Below are 20,617 nucleotides of genomic sequence, written 5' to 3'. Positions count from 1 at the left end.
AGAGAAGTTCAATGAGCTCAACGAGAAAATCATCGGAAATGTGAAGTTCGGAGACGGCTCACTCGTCGAGATCAAGAGTCGAGGATCCATCTTGTTCGAATGCAAGAACGGAGATCAACGTATAATGACTGAGGTATATTACATTCCAAAATTGAAAAGTAATATTATAAGTCTCAGTCAGATGACAGAAAAAGGCAACACGATCATCTTAGCTAGCTCGCTCCTAAAGATGTTCGCCCAAAATGGTGTTCTATTGATGAAGGTGGTGAAATCGAAAAACTAGTTATATAAGATTTCTCTCGAGACGAGGCAACCCTCTTCTCTATTAACATCGCTAGAAGACCCAGCTTGGTTATGGCACGCGAGACTTGGGCACGTAAACTTTTATGCGCTCAAGATGATGGGGGAGAAGGAGATGGATATAGGGCTACCCAAGATCACACACCCCGACCAATTGTGTGAGAGTTGCATGGTTGCAGAGAAGACAAGGCTACCATATCCTGCCCAAGCAAACTTTCGTGCCGAGCATCCCCTACAACTTGTGCACGTGGATCTGTGTGGTCGGATCACCCCTCTATCACTCACCGGTAATAAGTATTTTCTTCTACTTATTGATGATTATAGTCGTTGGATGTGGGTGTACATGCTTAGAGAAAAAGGAGAAGCTTTTGAAGCATTCAAGAAGTTCAAGAGGCTCGTTGAGAACAAGTGGCGCACAAACTAAAAACTTTGCGTACTAATCGAGGTGGAGGGTTCACATCACAGAAATTTGCGAAGTTTTGCAAAGAGGAAGGAGCCGAACGTCACCTCACGGCACCATACACTCCACAACAAAACAATGTGGTGGAGAGAAGAAATCGTATAGTGATGGGTGCTGCTAGGAGCTTACTAAAGAGCATGCAGGTACCGACAAACCTCTAGGGAGAGGCAGTACGACATGCAGTTTATCTCTTGAACCGTTTGTCGACAAAGGTTCTAAGAACTTGCACTCCTTACCAAGCGTGGACCGGTAAGAGACCTCATCTAGAGCACTTGAGAGTATTTGGGTGTATTGGACATGTTAAGACAGCGGGACCACATCTCAAGAAGCTTGATGATCGAAGTCAAGAAATGGTGTACCTTGGTGTCAAAGACGGAAGCAAGGCATACATGTTTCTTGATCCAGTTTGCGGGAAAATTCGTATGAGCAGAGATGTCGTATTCGAAGAGGAAAAGAAGTGGGAGTGGTGCAACGATGACAACGAGCTCGTGCAAAATTCCTTGGAATTCAGAATCCTACGAGATGATGACAACCTAATAGAGTTGGAAAACACAACAGGTACACCGAACTCCCATCGTCATCAAGAGAGCTTAGGGGAGTCCACAACCGAAGTTGGCCCCATTAAAATTCGTTCCCTGCTGATGTCTACGTGGAGGCACCACTAGTAGAGATGGATCTTAATGAATTGTTGTTACTCACTACCGACGAGCCAACAACATATCACGAGGCGGTATGGAATGAGGCCATGAACAAAGAGCTCGAGTCTATCAGGAAGAACAAGACATGGGAGCTCACCGATTTACCATCTGGTCACAAGACTATCGGGTTAAAGTGGGTTTTCAAGTTGAAAAGAGACAGCGAAGGCAACATCCTCAAGAACAAAGAGAGATTGGTAGCAAAAGGCTATGTGCAGAAGCAAGGAGTTGACTTTGAGGAGACATTTGCACCGGTGGCGAAACTTGACACAATTAGGTTAATTCTTGCCATCACAGCTCACCGTGGATGGGAGATTCACCACTTGGATGTCAAATCAACATTTCTCAATGGTGACATCGAAGAGGAAGTCTATATCGCCCAACATGAAGGCTTCATCATCAAGAATAAAGAGCACAAGGTGTACAGGTTATACAAGGCTCTCTACGGACTACGTCAAGCACCAAAGGCGTGGAACACTTGCCTCAATAAGAGAATAATGAGTCTTGGTTTCGTGAAGTGTTCTCAAGAGTAGGCTGTGTACACGAGAAACCATGAAGAATAAGTACTCATTGTTGGCGTATACGTCGACGACTTGATTGTGACATGATCAAGCATCAAGGGTGTTGAGGAGTTCAAAAAATAGATGATGAAGGAGTTCGAGATGAGTGATCTCGGGCTACTCTCGTACTATCTTGGTATCGAGGTGGACCAGAAGATAGATAACATCGAGGTGAAGCAGGAAACTTATGCGAAGAAGGTGTTGAAATAGTTTGTAATGGAGGATTGTAACTTGAGCAAATATCCAATGGAAGCAAAGTTGAAGCTCGAAAAGGATGTGGAAGGAAACATAGTGGATCTGAAGGAGTATAGGCGTATCATCGGGTGTCTCAGGTACTTGACACACACTCGACTCAATATCTCCTATGCAGTTGGCATAGTGAGTCGATACATGGAGAAGGATACCACTCTACACCAACAGGCAGTAAAACACATTCTTCGTTACGTGAAGGGAACGAAGAGTTATGGGATTCAGTTAAGAAGAGGACGAGAGGTTGAAGAACTCGTTAGTTTTACTGACAGCAACCTAGCCGGTGACACATACGATAGAAAAAATACTAGAGGGATGGTGTTTTATCTCAATGGGAATCTGATCATGTGGAAATCTCAGAAGTAAAGAACTGTTGCTTTATCTTCATGTGAGGAGGAGTTTATGACAGCTACTGCAGCGTCGTACCAAAGACTTTGGCTAAGAAACTTGTTGAGCGAGGTGATCGGATGCGAGCCGAGGCCGGTAACCCTCTATGTTGACAACAAGTCCGCAATAGCATTAATGAAGAACCTGATGTTTCATGGATGTAGCAAATACATCGACACTCAGTTCCATTTTATCCGTGAATGCGTCGAGAATCGATAGATCATTGTAGAGTTCGTAAGCACTAGAGAGCAGCGTGCAAACATTCTCAATAAGGCTCTAGCAAAAGTCAAATTTGCAGAGATGCAAGAGCTGCTCGGCGTGAAGAATCTCGAACCAAATCAAGCTTATGGGGGAGATTGTGAGTTTAAGCATTGATTGTCAGAAAATTGAAAGTTCTAGGCCTTTATTGTCTTTTATACCATTAGGGTTTATTTAATTATTAATGGGCTTGGGCCTGTATGTATAAGTAATTTAGGTTCTATGCTAATTACTCCTATATAAGGATTGTTTATAAATGTTGAATATACAACACTTAAGATTCTTAAGACTTTTTCCTCTTTAGCAATCTATTTTCCAGAGTTTCATATCTGCATAGTTGTTCTTAGAAAGATCCAATAGTCAAAGCCAACAAATTGAAGCTTGTGTGACTGAGTTTGTAACAATAACCGTAGCTTGTGTGACTAAGTTTGTAACAATACTCTCCCCATTTGAAGGCGAACGACCACAACGTCTTCTTCTCCTCCCTTTAGTCTTCCAATTGAGGTTCGGATAATCTATACTAATTTGGTCGATATCTTCCTAGCATGTTTTATCAGGTTCGTCACATTTTCCATGAATTAGTATTTGATGAACTTCCTCTCCATTTCTCAATGCGAGTCTTTCATCTAATATAACTTCATGTACATGTGTATGATCATTTATGTCCAAAAGATTTGTAACTGTGAGAACATTCCCGATTTTCATCTTTAGTTGTAAGATGTGGAAAACATTATATATTTTGGAGTTCGGTGGCAACATTATTCGATAGGTTACCTAGAGAACTTTATCAACTATTTTGAATGGTCCATCAAAGTTTGTGATATCGATCTTGAGTCATTGTAAGCTGTTAGTATGGGAGAGCCCTCAAGTATACATTGTGTCTTACTTTGAGTGTCAAGTATTTGTGTTTTTTATCATAGTTTTCTTCATCCTATTTTGTGTTTTCAAATTGTAGAACTTTATTAATTTTGTGTTCCCTCAAGTATTCTATACATGTGTCTGTGGAGCTGCCAAAACCCTTCTCCATTGGAGAAGAATATTAGAGTTAGCAACAAAATTGGGGTTTCGCTTTAGTGAAGTTTTCATCTCTTGTTTAAATAGTAGTTGTTGATTGTTCTGAAATACTTGCATAACATCTATTGACTCATAGAAGGCGTCTTGAATCCCACATGGTAGGAGCACAGGTCCGTGGTTTGATTATGGTTTCAAGCATCTGTTTTTTTGTAATAGAGAATATATATATATATATATATATACTGATTGGTTATACCAATCGGTGTTCCATATATTGATTTGTTATAATACCAATCGGTGTTTCCCTATACTGATTGGTATTATAACCAATTAATCGATGTTACCTTATACCGATTGGTTAAAGTCCAATCGTTATTATTTAAATTCATATTAATAAGAGAGCTTTTAGCGACTGATGACGATTGTATTATAATAAATCAATATTTTTCTATACCGATTGAAAATCAAGGTATTACTGAGTAGAAAATATCTCATTATTGAGGCTTTTTTTTACTAGTGTCTCTTGTTTGCAGACTTCTTTATATTTTCTCATTAGTGGAGTCCCCTACTAAGTATAATACATGAACTAGAGGAGGGTGACCATGTAAAGCTTGAATGAAGATACACCTATTGCTTAATGAAAATTTGTATAGTACCACAATGCTGATAAAAGTAACCACTTAACCCACGAATTTGATTGTTGTCCCATCATGTATCTAAGATATGTTTCAAATATTTGTTAATGATTTTTGTTTGTCCATCTCTCTATGAATGGTAAGTTTTGGGTGAAGTTTGAGTAATTACTTATAATTTTAAGAATGTTTTCTAAAATGAGTTTATAAATACTTTATCTCTATCACTTATAATAACTTGGGGCATCCCATGTAATCTAAAAATTGTATCAAGAAAAATAATAGAAATTGTCTAGACATAATAAGGGTGTTTTATTACCATAAAATGTGCCATTTTTTATAATCGATCAATTACTACAAATATGACAGTTTTGTCTTGAGATTTAAATAATTCTTTTATAAAATTCATAAATATTTATGTCTAAATAAAAGTATAAATAGAGAGAGGTTGTAAAAGATCAGAAGTGCATTACTTGTTTTATTAATTTGACAAATATGCAATTTCAAAAAAATTCTCTTATGTCTCTTAATATTCCTTTCAAAAAATAGGCCAACTACATCCTTTTGAAAGTTGCAAGCACTCTAGAATGTCCTCCCATAAAGAAACAATGCATAGAATCAATTAATTCCTATCTTAATTCCTTATTGTAACTCATTACTAATTTACCTTGTCTTCTAAGTTGTTTACCTAGGTAAGTAAAATTTTGATGAGAATTTGGGACTTTTCATAAGTCTGAAACGGCCTGTTAAATATTTAGGTCGGTTGTAAAAATTCGGATGATAATGTTAGTAAACTCAATTAACATTATAGTCGGATCTAGAGGAAGTTCCAAGAAGGTAAAAACCATGGAAAAGAGCTAGATACGGTCTTGAAGTGTATGGAGCCTTGGTTCCGAGGTTTCTGTTAAACTGGTTAAAGACTTTGATCTTAGTAGTTTTTTTTTTTCTTTTTCTTTTTGTATTTCGTATAAGAGTTTGTATTTAAATATTTCTTATGTAAGAAGTATGTAATAATTAATGTATTATTATTTTCAAGGGAAAAATCAAATAGCAAAGTTTTCTTATGCATGGATAGTGTGCCTATTTAAAAAATCTTATTTTAAGCATTTTTTTTATATTTATTACATATTATATTACATATTAAATTGTTCATATCATATATATTAGATTAAAATTTTAAATTTGTGGATCGATCGATATATAATTGTTCGCATTTTTTATATTAGATCCAGAAAGTTATATGTGTGATAACGATATTTTAATTATTTTACAAGTTTGGTTTGTTTGACCTTAGACAAAAAAAGGATGTTCTATTTCTATGACTTGAGACTTTTGATGAACAGACCTTTATTAATTTTTTCAGTATTAGTTTATATGTTATTTTCTTCTATTATTACGAAAAGTCAACCAGTAATTCTTTGTATTAAAAAGATCTTATAGCTTATTAAGTTATAAATTAATTTATCAAAATAACATATTAATAAAAAGACCATTTTGACTATTTTATTTTAAGAAAATAAATAATTTTACAGCACTTTCCTTGGGTCAAAATTCAATTTAGTTAAAAAAAATCGTTTTAATGTTTGTACAAATTTACCCCTTTATAACTTATACTTCATAAATAATTATTACTCTGGAAACTCTTTCCAGAGTTTAAATGGGCCATGTCTATAGGGTGTCATGCTAGTTCTCTTTTTAATTCTAAAAAATAAATATATTACTCAGTAAACTCTTACTTGACACATAAATACCGACACATATTTTGCATTGAAAACCTAAGAAAATCACATAAAAAATAATATTACTCTATAAACTCTTACTTTTTAATTTACAATCTATTAATTGTCATTTATAAGTGAACCTTACATACTTTTTTATTTATTTTAGAAAAATTGTTTAACACCATTTCATTAAAAAGCTCAAAAAGTGGGAGGGTCAAGAATAAAAAACTAGACAAATCCTAGTTTTGATTATAAGATAACAAACAAATGACCATAGAGTTTCTAAATGGTAACAATAAAAAAAATACAATTACAGATTACAATTAACGTTCCTAATCTTTGTTGTTATTTCCATATTTATTTGTCTTGTAGATGATGTTGCTTTCTTCTATGTCCCTTCATCACTCATACTTCACGAAAGCTGATTAAATTGTAGTATATGGTGATGTATGTCTGCTCCCATTGTTTAACCTACCTATATATGAACTTGTACTGATCTGATAAAAATAATTATTTTTCAGAATTATAGGACTTTTATATATGTTTTCTCTACTTTATTTTTACAGTTTTGAAGAGCAACAACCCTAGTTTCCTCCAACTTCTTACCGTTTTATTTTCTTATTTTCATTTACGCCCATCAAATACAAATACTTCTAAATCAATATTCTCATTTTTTTTTGTTAAACCCTTAATATCAAACAATTCTCCTTCAGACCATAACTATTGAAATAATATTTTCCCGTCATCTTCTACATCTCGAGATCTCCAACAAAGTTCTTCGCCATCTTTGTTATTTTTCGACATTAGAGCTCTTTGTCCGTATCTCCCTTATCTTGATTGCTCTTATGCAATCTCTCACCTCACTTTGTCCTGAGATTATAGGCTATGACAATGACTAAAATCTTCATAAAGATTTGTGCCCTTACAGGTACGACTACTCATAATATATTACGTGCTTTAATTTCCTTCTAACTTTTAACGCGGTCAATAATATTTCTAAGATATAACATATTTTTTCTTAAATCAATATTTTATTGAAACAAATAAACAAAAATATATCATTGAATGTCGTAAAAACAATATTAAATAGGTACAATTCTACTGTGACCCACTAGTTCTAGATTGAGAAATACGTCTCCCACTAACTAACGTAACTCAAAGAGAATTATAAAGTACAATAGATAGGGGAGAAGAAGTTATAGAAAAAAGATAGATTGGATGAAGAAGAACAAGTAATATAAAAAGATCAAGAACTGAAGTTCAATATGTTTCTATATTAGGATAAAGAGTAAGTGTTAATATTAAAAAACATTATCTACAATTTCTACAAGTTCTAATGATCTAAGTATTTATACTAGGTGAGCTAACCGTATTTCGGTAATTCTAATAAATTATATTTTAATTACCGTATTCACGCATTCCTCATTTCTTAAAAGCCTACTTGTAGAACGAAGTTTTGCTCAAAAGAAAATATTTGCATAATCCTGGATATTGGGATTGAGTGTCCAGTCTTTCCAAGTTGAATCTTCGATCGTTGTATGAGTCCACTGAATCAAAGTTTAGACCATGAGGTGACTTCTTCTTTTAATCAATAATTTCTAATACCGCTTATGGTTGTAATTGTATCTCTCCAACTTTTTGGTTTGATGGTAACTGTGTTTCTACTCATCGAAGCACTCCCAGTTTAGCCCTGAGAAGAGATACGTGAAAAACAGTATCTTACAATAATCCGGAAATTTTAATTTATAAGCAATTTGACTTAACTTTTCCAATATGACAAATGAGCCAAAAAAAATTGCTGCTAGTTTATTGTTCCTTATTGCTACAACTATAGTCTCGATAATGCTGATCTTTTAGAAGTACTCAATCCCTCACTACAAATGTTATGTCTATTTTATTTCAATCTGCATATTGTTTCATTATATTTTGTGCCACAACTATGTTATCCTTTCATTACTTGACTCTTTGAACTCTTTCCTTCATGAAATCCTCCACTACTCATACTGATGTCTTCACTATATTTACCAGTTTTAACGATGAATGAAAAAATATATTGTACCACGAATGCTAACCATTTACTTAGATTTTTGGTTTGTATCCGCTCATACACCTTAGGTAAGCTTTTATACACTAGTTTACCCTCTATGTTTTCAGATGATAGGAAATACTTAACAATGATTTCACCCAAATATTTTTTAGCAATTCTTGCCAAAAGTGACTAATGAATACATGATCTCGATTTATAATGATTGATTGAGACAACCCATGTAGTGTATAAATACTTTAAATGAATTCATTTGCTATATGTGATATTGTATACGGATGTCTGAGTTTAATAAAATGACTATATTTAGTAAATCAAATCACTACCACCAATATTGTTGTATATTTGTCTGAGATAGGGAGTCTTTCAATGAAATCCTCAATGAAATCCATTGAAATATGTCATAGGGTGAATCGGGAATATGTAGAGGTTGTAGTAAACATGTCTTCATGTATTTTTCATTTTTGAATCTTTGACAAGTATCACATATTTTGATTATCTCTTGCACATCCTTCTTAATTCTAGGCCAATAATTTTGTCATAATTCATTTATAAGTAGTCTATATACCTTAATGTCTTCCAATACTAGATTTGAGTCGTAGCAACAATATTCATTTCCTCAGATTTCCTTGGTTGCCTAAATAAATTTTATTTTTATATTTGATCACATTTCTTTCATATTTATAAAATGGAAATTTATCTAATTGTGTTGTAAACAGAATAATAATATTTTGTATTCATTTATTTTATTTATATGAGTCTTCAAATTCTCCTTTCCATACTAAAGTGACCGTGGAAATCATGGTCAATTATAATGTTTCTATCCTAGATAATGCACTAGCATCCAAGTATTTTTTCTTTTTTATAGATGATGGTATAGTTAAACCCGAGAAACTTGGACAATCATCTTTTTGTGACAATATCCTAATCTTTTGTTTTATTAGAAATTTAAGACTTTGATGATCTGTTTGAATAATGAAATGTTTCCCATACAAATTGTGTCTTCATTTAGTGGCGTCCATAAGAACTATAAACTTTCTCTCATATTTAAAAAGTCTAAATTTTGTTTTAGCAACGACTTTACTTAGATAAGTAATTGGTCTCCCTATCTACATTAGTACTGCCTTAATCCCATAATAGTTGGCATATGTTTCAACTTCAAGATCTACTAAAAAATATAATAGTACTAATACTTGGTAGTCATTAAAGATTTTTAATCACCTTGAAAGATTTATCTGCTTCATCACTCTATTTTAACATTCCTTTATGGTCTCCCTTTCTACATTAGTACTGCCTTAATCCCATAATAGTTGGCATATGTTTCAACTTCAAGATCTATTAAAAAATATAATAATACTAATACTTGGGTAGTCATTAAATATTTTTAATCGCCTTGAAAGATTTATCTGCTTCATCACTCCATTTGAACATTCCTTTATTAAGCAATCCATGTAATGATTTTACAATAACACCAAAATTTCATACAAATCTACTATAATATCCCGCTAATCTAAGAAACCCTCTTTAAGCTTTGATATTCTTTGGAGCTGACAAGTCTTGAATACATGATATTTTTGTGGATCAACTTTTACTCCATTTCCACTAATTAAATACCTAGATAATTTAATATCTTTATTCCAAAAGAGTATTTTGACTGTTTAACCAATAGGCGACTATTAGTTATAAGAATCTTTAATACTTTTCTAGATATTTTAAATATAACTTCATATTAGTACTGTATATAAGGATATCATAGAAGAATATAAGTATTTCTCTAAAGATAATATTCATTAATTTATGAAATATTACATGTGCATTAGAAAGACCAAATGGAATAACTCTGAGTTCTTATAGCCCCGAGCGAGTACTAAAAGTTGTCTTATGTATGTGTTCTTCTCCTGCCCTTATCCGATGATATCCTACTCTCAGGTCTAGCTCTGTGAACAGAGTGGCTCCATGAAGTTTATCAAGTAATTCATCGATTGCAGGTATGGGTTATTTGTCTGTAATAGTAATTTCATTAAGTTGTCTATAATCCACAAAATCGTCAAGTACCATCTTTCTTTTTAACAAAGATTATTAATGAGGCAAAAAACTAGTACAGCTGAATTTGATAGTGGACGAAAAAAGTGTTCGATCATGGGAACAGGTGATAGTGGGTAATTATATTGGGAAAGAATTTTCTACTTTTTATGCCACCAAGGAAGAACTCATGAAGCAATGGGGAAAAGGAAGTCTAATGAAGGTCACCTCTAACAGTAACGGCATGTATTTCCTGAAATTGAATCAAGAGGCTAATCTTGAGAAAATTTTAGAGTTGGGACATACACACGTGGGGAAAGAATGCATGAAGCTCGAAAAATGGAAGGAGGGTACGAGCTATGACAGTATTCCAAAAGAAACAATGCAAATCTGGTTCAAGTTGCGAAATATCCCTCCCCACATGTATAACGCGGAAGCCTTAAGCCATTTCTCTAGCCTTCTAGGAAAACCTCTATACATGGACAAAATCATTGAGGAAAACGAAAATCTCACATATGCTAGGATTAACGTTGAAGTTCAACCCAGAAGCGTTCTCCCCAACAAAATTACAGTGGTGGATCGAAAGGGAAATGCTACCAAGATGGGCATACACTATGAATGGCGACCGTACAGATGCGTGAACTGAAATACCTTTAAACATTCTATAATGAGATGCCCTAAATTAATGGCCAACTAGAAAGCAAACCAGGAACAACAAATGCAGAATGGAGAAGCCGAGCAACAAAAGGTTCCTAGTACAAATGAAACAATTGTGGAAAAACAAGCAGCAAAATAAAGCAATGCCAAAAGGAAAGATGTTCAGAATTCGAGTGAATGAACAAAAAGGAAATCAAACTCAAAAGGAATTAAGAAAGGAAAGGAAACTGATGAAACAGGGGATTCTGAAGAATATAAACCTAAATTTAAGGAAGAGAAAGATGCAGAAGATGAAAGAAAAGATACAACAGAGGAGAAGGAAACTAAGGTTGTTGATCCTCAAACACAGAAAACTGAAGTAGAGAAAAGTAGTGACAAAACCTTGAAATCCTGAAAAAGAATACATTTTACTATGTTAGTACGAGTTCATATAGAGGAAGATTAAACAATAAGAGCACACAAACATCATCATCTGCTTCATTTCAATCTCTCTTCATGAAGAACGCGAGAAGATTGGGACGTGGAAGAAGGCAATATGGTCAAAAGTCGGACATGGAGATAACATAGGTTGGGATAGCTAGATTGTAGTCTTTGTATATTTTAATTTGTTTTTTGTAATGTGATTTGACTGCCACCATTCAGAAATTTTTGGGTCTTTTATTTGTAATCTTACAATCAAAACTAGAGTTTGTCTAGTTTTGATTATTGATTCATCCTAGTTTTGGGCCTTTTAATGAAATGGTGATAAACCGTTTTCCCCAACAAAAAAAATGTTATTTAAAATTAAAGTAATAAAGAAAAAAATGAAATATAAGAGACATCTCATGTCAAATAATCTCTAAACTATATTGTTTTTTATAAACAAGCTAAAATCACAAAAGGGTATTTGATTATTTCTTGAATGGTAAAATCGTCATATCTGGATATTTACAATTAATTATAGAGGTATGTACATGTAAGGCTCACATAATTACAAATTAATACACAAAATAAATATAATTTGCAAAAAGTTGTATATCTCTGTGTATTATTGGTGGTGTGGTGGTAATATTAGTGGTAGATTCCTCCATGTGAGGGGTTGAGTTGAGTCGAGTCGATATCATATTCACGCGTACAACTCTTTATTAAAGTGGTTTGTATCAAATAGGGACAAACTTGTTAGACCTTATATTTGAATTTTAGCGTGGTCCCATTATATATTCTTTTTAATAAATAATAAACAAAACATTTAGAAAAATACAAGAAGATAAATCCAATAAGTTATAGAGTTATAAAATTTTAATATAAATATTTTATCAATTCAATTTAAATAAACAATTTTTCATGTAATACAGAAATAAATCAAAATCATAGCATATTTTTCTTTGAATAATCAAGGAACTCATGAGTCAAAATTAACCGGTCCATTTATCAAAAAGTCAATGAACGTGTTAACAGCATGTTCAAAATACTTTGACCTCTTTAAATTCAACTTCTGGGATTTTTTTTTTGTTACTAAAGAAAAAGAGAATTAAGAAAAGAGTAGAGAACAAGCAAAATTAATAGTCTTTGCTGACTATTAATGGGTTGAATTTTTTTATTTTTTAAACAAATGTATATTTTTGAAACAAAATTGAATGGCAAAGAGGTTTGAGATATTTCGACAATAGGGCTAGAAATGAGTCAAACTGTTCGTGAGCTGCTTGCAAACCGCTCGGTCAAAGTTCGACTTAAGCTTGAGCTTTAGTTTGACTCGAGCTCGAGTCGACTCGTTTAATATTCGAGTCGAGCTCGAGCTCATATAATACTGATTTAATGGTTTGGCTTTTTCGAGCCTAATAATATATTATATTTTTATTTTATTTTATTACAAAATAAAAAATTTAAAATAAATATTTTTTTCACTCTCTTTTTAAAGTCCATATGACAGGCCAACAATTCACATTATTATATCTCATGACCCAAAAATTAAAAAAAAAAACTAATTCTTTAATACATTATCATATGTTATATGACTTTTAATATTCGCTATTTTTCTTATTTATTCACAAGAGTTCTTCATTTTTCTCAACGTATTATCTCTCATTTACTCAATTTCTCACACTCATTCATAAAGTTTTTTCATTTCTCCATATTATCTCTCATTTATTCAAAGTGCATGCACAAAACATACATCGCTATGAAATCGACTAAGAGACAAAGAGTTGAGAAAGTAACTAGTGATGAAGGCGGATATAAAATCTTCTCCAGCTACTGGAGGTGTGAAGAAGCCTCATAAATTTCGCCAGGAACAGTTTCTTTGAGAGAGATCTGTAAGTACCAAAAGAGTATGAAGCTTTTGATCCGTAAACTTCTATTTCAAAGATTTATTTGTGAAATTGCACAAAATTTCAATACAGATCTGAGATTTCAGAGAGCTCCGCCATAGTTGCTCTCTAGGAGGCAGTTGAGGCTTATTTAGTTAGTCTATTTGAAGACACTAATCTCTACGCCATCCACGCCAAACGAGTGACTATTATGTCTAAATATATTCAACTTGCGAGACGTATTCATAGTGAGTGGACTTAGAGACCTTATAGGTGGTTTAATGATTATGTTAATAGTCATGTTTTTGTCGATTAACAAGTGGCTTTGTTAGATCAATATATTATGTTATTTATTGTTGATGATTAAATATTGATTTTCTTTAATTGCCTTTTCATTTTAAAATATTATGTTTTGAATGTTGAATGGGTATAAAAGTTTGATATTTTTGTTATAAAATAAATTTTAGTTTGAAAATAAATTTTGGCTTGAATTCAAGCTCATATTCGAGCTTGAAATTTAATTTTAGTTCAAGATTTCGAGTCGATCCGAGCTTGTAGATAAATAGTCGAGTCTAGTTCGAGCTCAAATTTATATACTCGTTCGAGCTCGAGTTCGAGTCGAGGTAATAAATAATTAATTGAGTTGAGCTCGAACATAATCTTGTTCGAGCTCGGCTTGACTCATAATTTAGCTCGCATGACTAAATAGATGTCAGATTTTATATCAAAAATATTAATTTGAAAAAATATAAGGTAAGATACCGATATCAAAATTATTGGTACGTAAAGGATATGAGATTTTTAAAATTTAATTTGGTATATCGGTATCCATAAAAATATTGAAATAATATTTATAAATTAAATATATATATATATAATAATTTTAAGAAAATAAATAATGACTAATCAAATTATAAATATATATATTTTAATTTTCACTTATGAAAATATATTTAGTGATCCATTATGAAATCTTGACATGATTAAACGCTGTCAATCAATCAGTTAATTTTAGTAAATTTAATTTTTCTTTTAAATATATTTGATACTTAAATTTGAATATTTTTAATTTCTTCAAATTTTATAAAAAAAAATTCAAATATATTTGATGTTAATTTAATTATATAGTCTTTATTTTGTCGTTCTAAATTTTATAAATTTATTTTCTTTTTTAAATGATGTTAATTCAATTATAGAAAAAATATTAAAATGTAATTATACAATAAATGGTTCAATATATATAATCAAACATTTTATTTTATTTCACTATAAAGTGTTTCATTTTTCATTTTAAATAGATATAATGGAGTCTAATATTTATAAAATTAATCTCAAATACAAAATATTTGTAACTAAAATTATTCATCTTAACTCTAATTTAGTCTAACTTTGAAGACTACTTATATTTATTAATGTTAATTTCAATTTTTGTATCTAAATTTATTTTTTTTAACATTTGTCGGTCTCTAAATATGTTGGATTCTTAAAATTAATATTTTTTTGAAGATAAATATTTTAAATTTTGTTGAACATTTTTGTACTAACCATACTAAATTGTTTTTTTATTTAAGTAATATATTTTTTAGGTATCATTATAATATCGATATTATACCGAAATTAAGGTATACTGAAATCAAAGTACGGTAAATGTATTGATTTTCTTATACCGAAACTTTCAATAAAGTATAAAATATAGATAAAAAATTAAGGTATTTCGTATCGACTCAGCCCTATTTTTGACTACCGATTCTCTAAAATTTGATAATCAAAATATTCGATTTATTGAAATTTGATAGTTAAATTAGTGATATAAATCTTTTGTTTATTTATATATAAATGCAAGTAATAATAATAAATGGCAAACCGTGTTCTGTTGAGTCGTTTTTTTTTAATAAATTTAGATTTTATCATACCATAACCCTAAATTTAATACTTTTTGGGATATTTAATAATATTTTTGGGATATTTAATTTTATTAATAACAAATTCATATTTAAATTGTTTTTGAAATAATTTTTAAATAATTAAATTAAATAAATTAAATACAAACTTACCAAATAATAACTAAAAAAATAAAAATGAAAATTTCTAATAATTATGTATATAAATATCAGTTCAGATCTTCTGCTACCGATTGCCGTGTTCCCCTGTGGCGCACCAATCAGATTGCAGCATTATTAATTTAATAATAAATCAATCTGGGCAGGAGACGGAGGGAGGGAGAATCCGGAATCCGGGTTTAGGCCCGGGTTCACACCAGACGCCGTTAACGGAATCGCCCGTTAACGCCAGGAAATAATATAATATTCAGATAATACCCAGATAAGATATCTTCGCTCTGATCTACACGCCCATTGAAATGACCCTCATGTAAACCCCCCATACCCACCCATGAGAAGACCGTCTGCCGTTCATGAAAATACACTTACACGTCCATGTAATGACCGAATTGACATGCATATTATATTTACGTTTATTAAATATTAATTTAATTTATTAAATAACACAGGCAGCGATATAATATTCGCTTCAAGTAATTCAATCTTTTATTTTCTTGGATTTTTTATTTACTTTTTTTATTTAATTTTTTTTTGCCTCGAGACTCGCTGGAGCGAAGATATATTTGCTTCAATTAATTTTAATAAAAACCCCATGTAAATCCCCCCTACCCACACATGTAAAGACCGCTTGACTACCATGTAAAGACACTTACCCGTTTATGTGAACACCAAAATGACATGGATTTTATATTTCCGTTTATTAAATATGAATTCAATTAATTGAGGATGACACGCAGAAACCGAACAAATCTTCGCCTCAATTACCGGATTTTTTTTTTTTTTGTATTTAATTTTTTTTTGCCGGAGACATTCATGAGCGAAGATATATTTGCTTGAATTAATTCTAATAAAAACATCATGTAAAACCCCCATACCCACCCGTGAGAAGACCGCTTGCCTACCATGTAAACACATTTACCCGTCTATGTAAAGACCAAACTGACATGGAATTTATATTTCCATGTATTAAATATTAATTCAATTAATTGAAGATGACATGCAGCAACCGAACAAATCTTCGCCTCAATTACCAGGCTATTTTTTATTTTTTATTTTTTTCCGTTTATTAATAAATGTTAATGTAATTAAATTAAATTGACAATCAGTAAACGACCAAATATTCGCTTGAATTTTGTTTTTCGAGTAGATGATTGAAAGCGAAGATTTCTTATTTTCAAATAATTTTATCCTCACGTTCATGTAAAACCACCTCCCCTCCAATGAGAAGCCAACTTGCCTGTAATGTAAATTCACTTACCCGTGCATTTACATTCCGCGAATAAATCTTCGCTTCGATGAATTGTTTTTACTTTGCATTTATTTTTATTATTTTTTTAAGAAGTTACGATATCGAACGAATATTTATTCGCTTCCATGACTAGTTGATATAATTTCAATTTCCCGCTACAAGCCGACTCTCCCTCAATTTCATTTTCATAAGCAACTGTTCATATTCTTCTCTCTCTATCTCCCGGCGATAATCCAAACACTGAACGTCGAACCCTAGATATTTCGTTTATACTACAAGGATATCTTCTGAACATGTCGGGTAACCAAGGCAAGAACATGGAAGTGGATCATCCCATCGACTCCCGAGAGGTCGTCTTGCAAGTTTGTAGGAGCATAAACGAAAACGAAACTGCACCCACTCCGGCATCCAACGTCAATCCCAGCACTAAACCAGAGAGGTATGTTGATCTTATTGTGTTTATACTAATTTTACACATGTTTATTCAATTTATTTCGTATAATACTGATTTATGCTATCCCACCAAAATTAATGACTTGTAGGACCTATGAAAGGAAGAGGAAGAGAAATCCGAAGACGAATACTAAGTCTTCATCGACTGCTGAATTAGTTTCCACAGTTGCTGTCGAAGCTACTGATGTTGCTGCAGGTACTGATGATATTTTACCACCACCTTTTCCCCCTAAAAAAAAACCAAATGTTATTCCTACCTCCAATCCAACAGTCGATGAAGAGTTACCAGAACCACCCCCAGAAACCACTAATATTTCTCCGTCTACTACCCCATTCGATGAAGAGTTTCCCCCCTCTCCCCAAAAAACCAAAACCCGCCAGAAACGTAAAGTGACATTTCTAACCAGATCATCACCTCATGGCCTCGCTCAACTCATTCCTCAATTGAGCGTAGAACAGAGGGAAGCCGTTAAGGAAATCGGGTTTGGTTCTCTTCTTACAATGGGCGTCTCCAAGTGCCTTGCTCATTTTTCCAAACATGTAATCCAATCTTTTGACCCGGATAAGAGTTCTCTGGTATTGGCCAACGGTGATGAGATCCGTATCGATGAAGATCTCGTACAGCTCGTGATGAACCTCCCTAGAGGCTCAATGAACGTAGTCGAGTCCGTTGGGTTGGACAAGACTAAGGACCCTGCTTATTTTAATTTCTTGAGGGATTGGAAGACCAGATGGACCGGGGAAGACTCCAAAGCTCCCGAAACACTTTCTATGATCCCCAAGATATTAAGTAACACAAGTGCAGACAACGATTTCAAAATAGACTTCGTTGTCTTTGTTGTCTCTAGTTTTTTATGTCCTGTTCAAAATTCACGAGCCAGGTAAACATGTATTCAAACCTCTTATATATCTAATTGTATTTTTGAATACTGACAAATGTATTTTTTTCATTTCAGGTTCAAAATTCTCAAATCCTTAATGGAGGTTGATAACATAAAGGAACTGAACTGGTGCCACTTTACACTACAACGATTGGTTGACAGTGTAAGAAGTTGGAAAGAAAAAGCAAGTAAAAATAAAAATCCATATTTCGATGGACCTATAACCCTTTTATCGGTAAGTATTGTTGCCTCTCTTATATATGATTTATAGATATGTAATATTTTCTAACATGTCTCCCACTCCTTTACTCCAGATTTGCTACCTAGATGGTGTTTTTGTGGAAGGTGAACGTATCCCCTACGAAAGAAAATTTCCAATCATCTCCTGTTGGGATGACGTCAGCGTGTTGGAGTTTACCAACTTAGAAGGTCGTGCCGGTGGTTTTGGGCTTGGCAGGGCAAGGGCGCGCCTAGCAGTTAGACAACCCGAGAATCCAGTTGACTCGGTTGAAGTAAAAGAAGACGATAATGAGGTATGTGGAAACAATAAATTGACTCCCATTGTTCTTTATTATCCTGTTTTCAAGATTAATGAAGTATGTTTTTCATAATGTACAGTTGTTGACATCCAAAATCCTGCAAACTTTTAAAGATACAGCCCAACAGCTGAATTACCTATCAGGGGAGTTGGAGAAACGCAACATCGATCCGAAGCCCTTTTTTGAGGCCGGTTTCCTGAACCTCAGAGAGTCTGAAGGCTTCATGAAACACTTGAAGGTGGTGATCGATGGTCCGGTTCATGTAGGTGTGGAAGATCCTACAAGGGATGCACTTGGGGACACTTTACAGTGTGCGGGCTTGAAAGTCAATAGTCCCCGGGTTGATTACACATGTCGGACTGCAGTGGATGACCATGCAGTGGATGACCATGCAGACCATCAACCAGCACTGGCTGAACTGAATGATTTTGAGGATTCAGTGATGTCAAATCAAGAAAATCCATCCGATCACGAAGAACAGAATGATCTCGATGTTGCCGTTGTGCACAATGATGCTCCGTCACCACCTCTTCAACCGCAATCTGTTGAGGATGTACGTGAGGACATTTTAGATGAATCAGTCCTTGTTGAACCGGAAGATGTAGAGGCTGTATTTCATCACAGTCAAGCCAAGTCACCCCCTCCTCAGCAGGACGAACATGAGGATTCATTTCTGCCCAACAAAGATGACTCACCCATTGTTGAACCAACTGATCATGAGGGTGAATGCAAGGAACCGGATGGGGCACACAAAGTGCAGACAACCACTGTTGAAGACGATGATCAGGTTGAAGTGAAGGAACAGGTTGATGAACCAAAATCTCCGCCTGAAAATCCAAATGATCAGGGGGCAGGGAAGGAAAATGTTGAGGAACCCCTAGCTCAGTCTGTTGCACCAAGTGATCATGGTGAAGGCAAGCAACAGGTTGAGGTACCCAAATCTCATCATTTTGAACAAAATGATCATGGTGCAGGGAAGGAAAATGTTGAGGAACCCCAAGGTCAGTCTGTTGCACCAACTGATCATGGTGATGGCCAGCAACAGGTTGAGGCTTCTAAGGCCGTTGAATCTTCTGAAGATGAAGATGAAGGTGATGGGGGGGGACGCATCAACATTAAAGAATATCCTAAGAGGAAGATCTCAAAAATTCCTGTGCACCTTCGATCCCCCTACATGCAACAGGTTGCTGATATGTTGGACCACAAAATAACCAACAAGGAGCAGAGATTAGCCGATTTTGTGTTTGATGAAGACCTGCCTCCAACGTAAGTTAGTTCTCATTTTTTTATAATTTTTAAAAATGAAATTATTTAGTTATGGTCTTCTAAATGAATGTATTTTTCAGTGACGTTCTGTACGAAGGTGCACCTGGTAATATTACCCGTCAATTACTTCGTTCAATGCAAATGGGTCGCGAAATTTCGAGCGAAGTGATTGACGCTTGGTCCATAATTGTGCACTTCAAATGCCGTAGGTTGCCAAGGCATGAACCAAGAATAATTTGTTTCTCATCATGTTCACATGTAAGTGCATGAACTGCTTTTTTTTTGCTATGTATCCTTCAATGTTCATGACTTTGATGCTCTGCCCTTATTTTGCAGGTTAATATGGAGCATGATGCCACCTTATTTTCCCAATCCATTGAAGAAGACATGAGGAACTACCAAATCACAAAAGAAGACCTCATCTTCGCTGACGTGGTCTGTACATATCCCTCAATTCCAAGTAAAGAATATGCAATAAAGTAATAAATGTTTGTGTTCTTTTTGCAGATATTCCTACCCGTTGTCTTTTCCCGACATTTCTTCCTTGTTTGTGTGAATATTAAGGACTCCAAAATCGTTGTACTTGACAACTCCGGCCGTCCTCATGGAATGAAAATTTTGGACAAGTATGTCACTTTGAGTAAACAACTCGATTGTTTTGTGAAATTCTTGTTAAGTCAAGGCATGGAACGAATGGCTGCCAAGGTTAAAAAATACAGGATAACGGCCCCAAAGCTGGACTGGCAAGACAGAACAAACAAGACAGACTGCGGTGTATACTTAATGAGACATATGGAAACATATAGAGGAACGGCGAAGAATTGGTCTATTGACATCAACGAAAATAATGTAAGTGTTATACCATATCTAATTTTTAGTAGATGA

At 33.7% G+C, this 20,617-nt stretch overlaps 1 protein-coding gene across 1 annotated transcript; it reads left to right on the top strand.

The window, feature by feature from the left end:
• Positions 1–10,586: 10,586 nt before the first annotated feature.
• On the top strand, positions 10,587–20,123 carry LOC124934865. Its single transcript, XM_047475360.1, has 6 exons — positions 10,587–10,947; positions 18,832–19,076; positions 19,200–19,331; positions 19,441–19,451; positions 19,813–19,911; positions 20,069–20,123. Exons 1-6 carry the CDS (start codon positions 10,587–10,589, stop codon positions 20,121–20,123), a joined length of 903 nt encoding a protein of 300 aa, XP_047331316.1.
• Positions 20,124–20,617: the final 494 nt, after the last annotated feature.

This window comes from Impatiens glandulifera, chromosome 4, assembly GCF_907164915.1.
Source record: "Impatiens glandulifera chromosome 4, dImpGla2.1, whole genome shotgun sequence".
Lineage (NCBI taxonomy): Eukaryota > Viridiplantae > Streptophyta > Magnoliopsida > Ericales > Balsaminaceae > Impatiens > Impatiens glandulifera.
Note: the sequence above shows the minus strand (reverse complement) of the source record. Positions and strands in the feature narration are given on the sequence as shown.

Excerpts from the sequence above, each read along its gene's own strand:
- LOC124934865 (XM_047475360.1), top strand. The coding sequence starts at position 10,587 with ATGTATTTCCTGAAATTGAATCAAGAGGCTAATCTTGAGAAAATTTTA. Across the intron at positions 10,948-18,831 it reads GGGAAATGCTACCAAGATGG|TGGATGACCATGCAGTGGAT; the intron begins GCATACACTATG and ends GTCGGACTGCAG. Across the intron at positions 19,077-19,199 it reads AACCGGAAGATGTAGAGGCT|GAACCGGATGGGGCACACAA; the intron begins GTATTTCATCAC and ends GGTGAATGCAAG.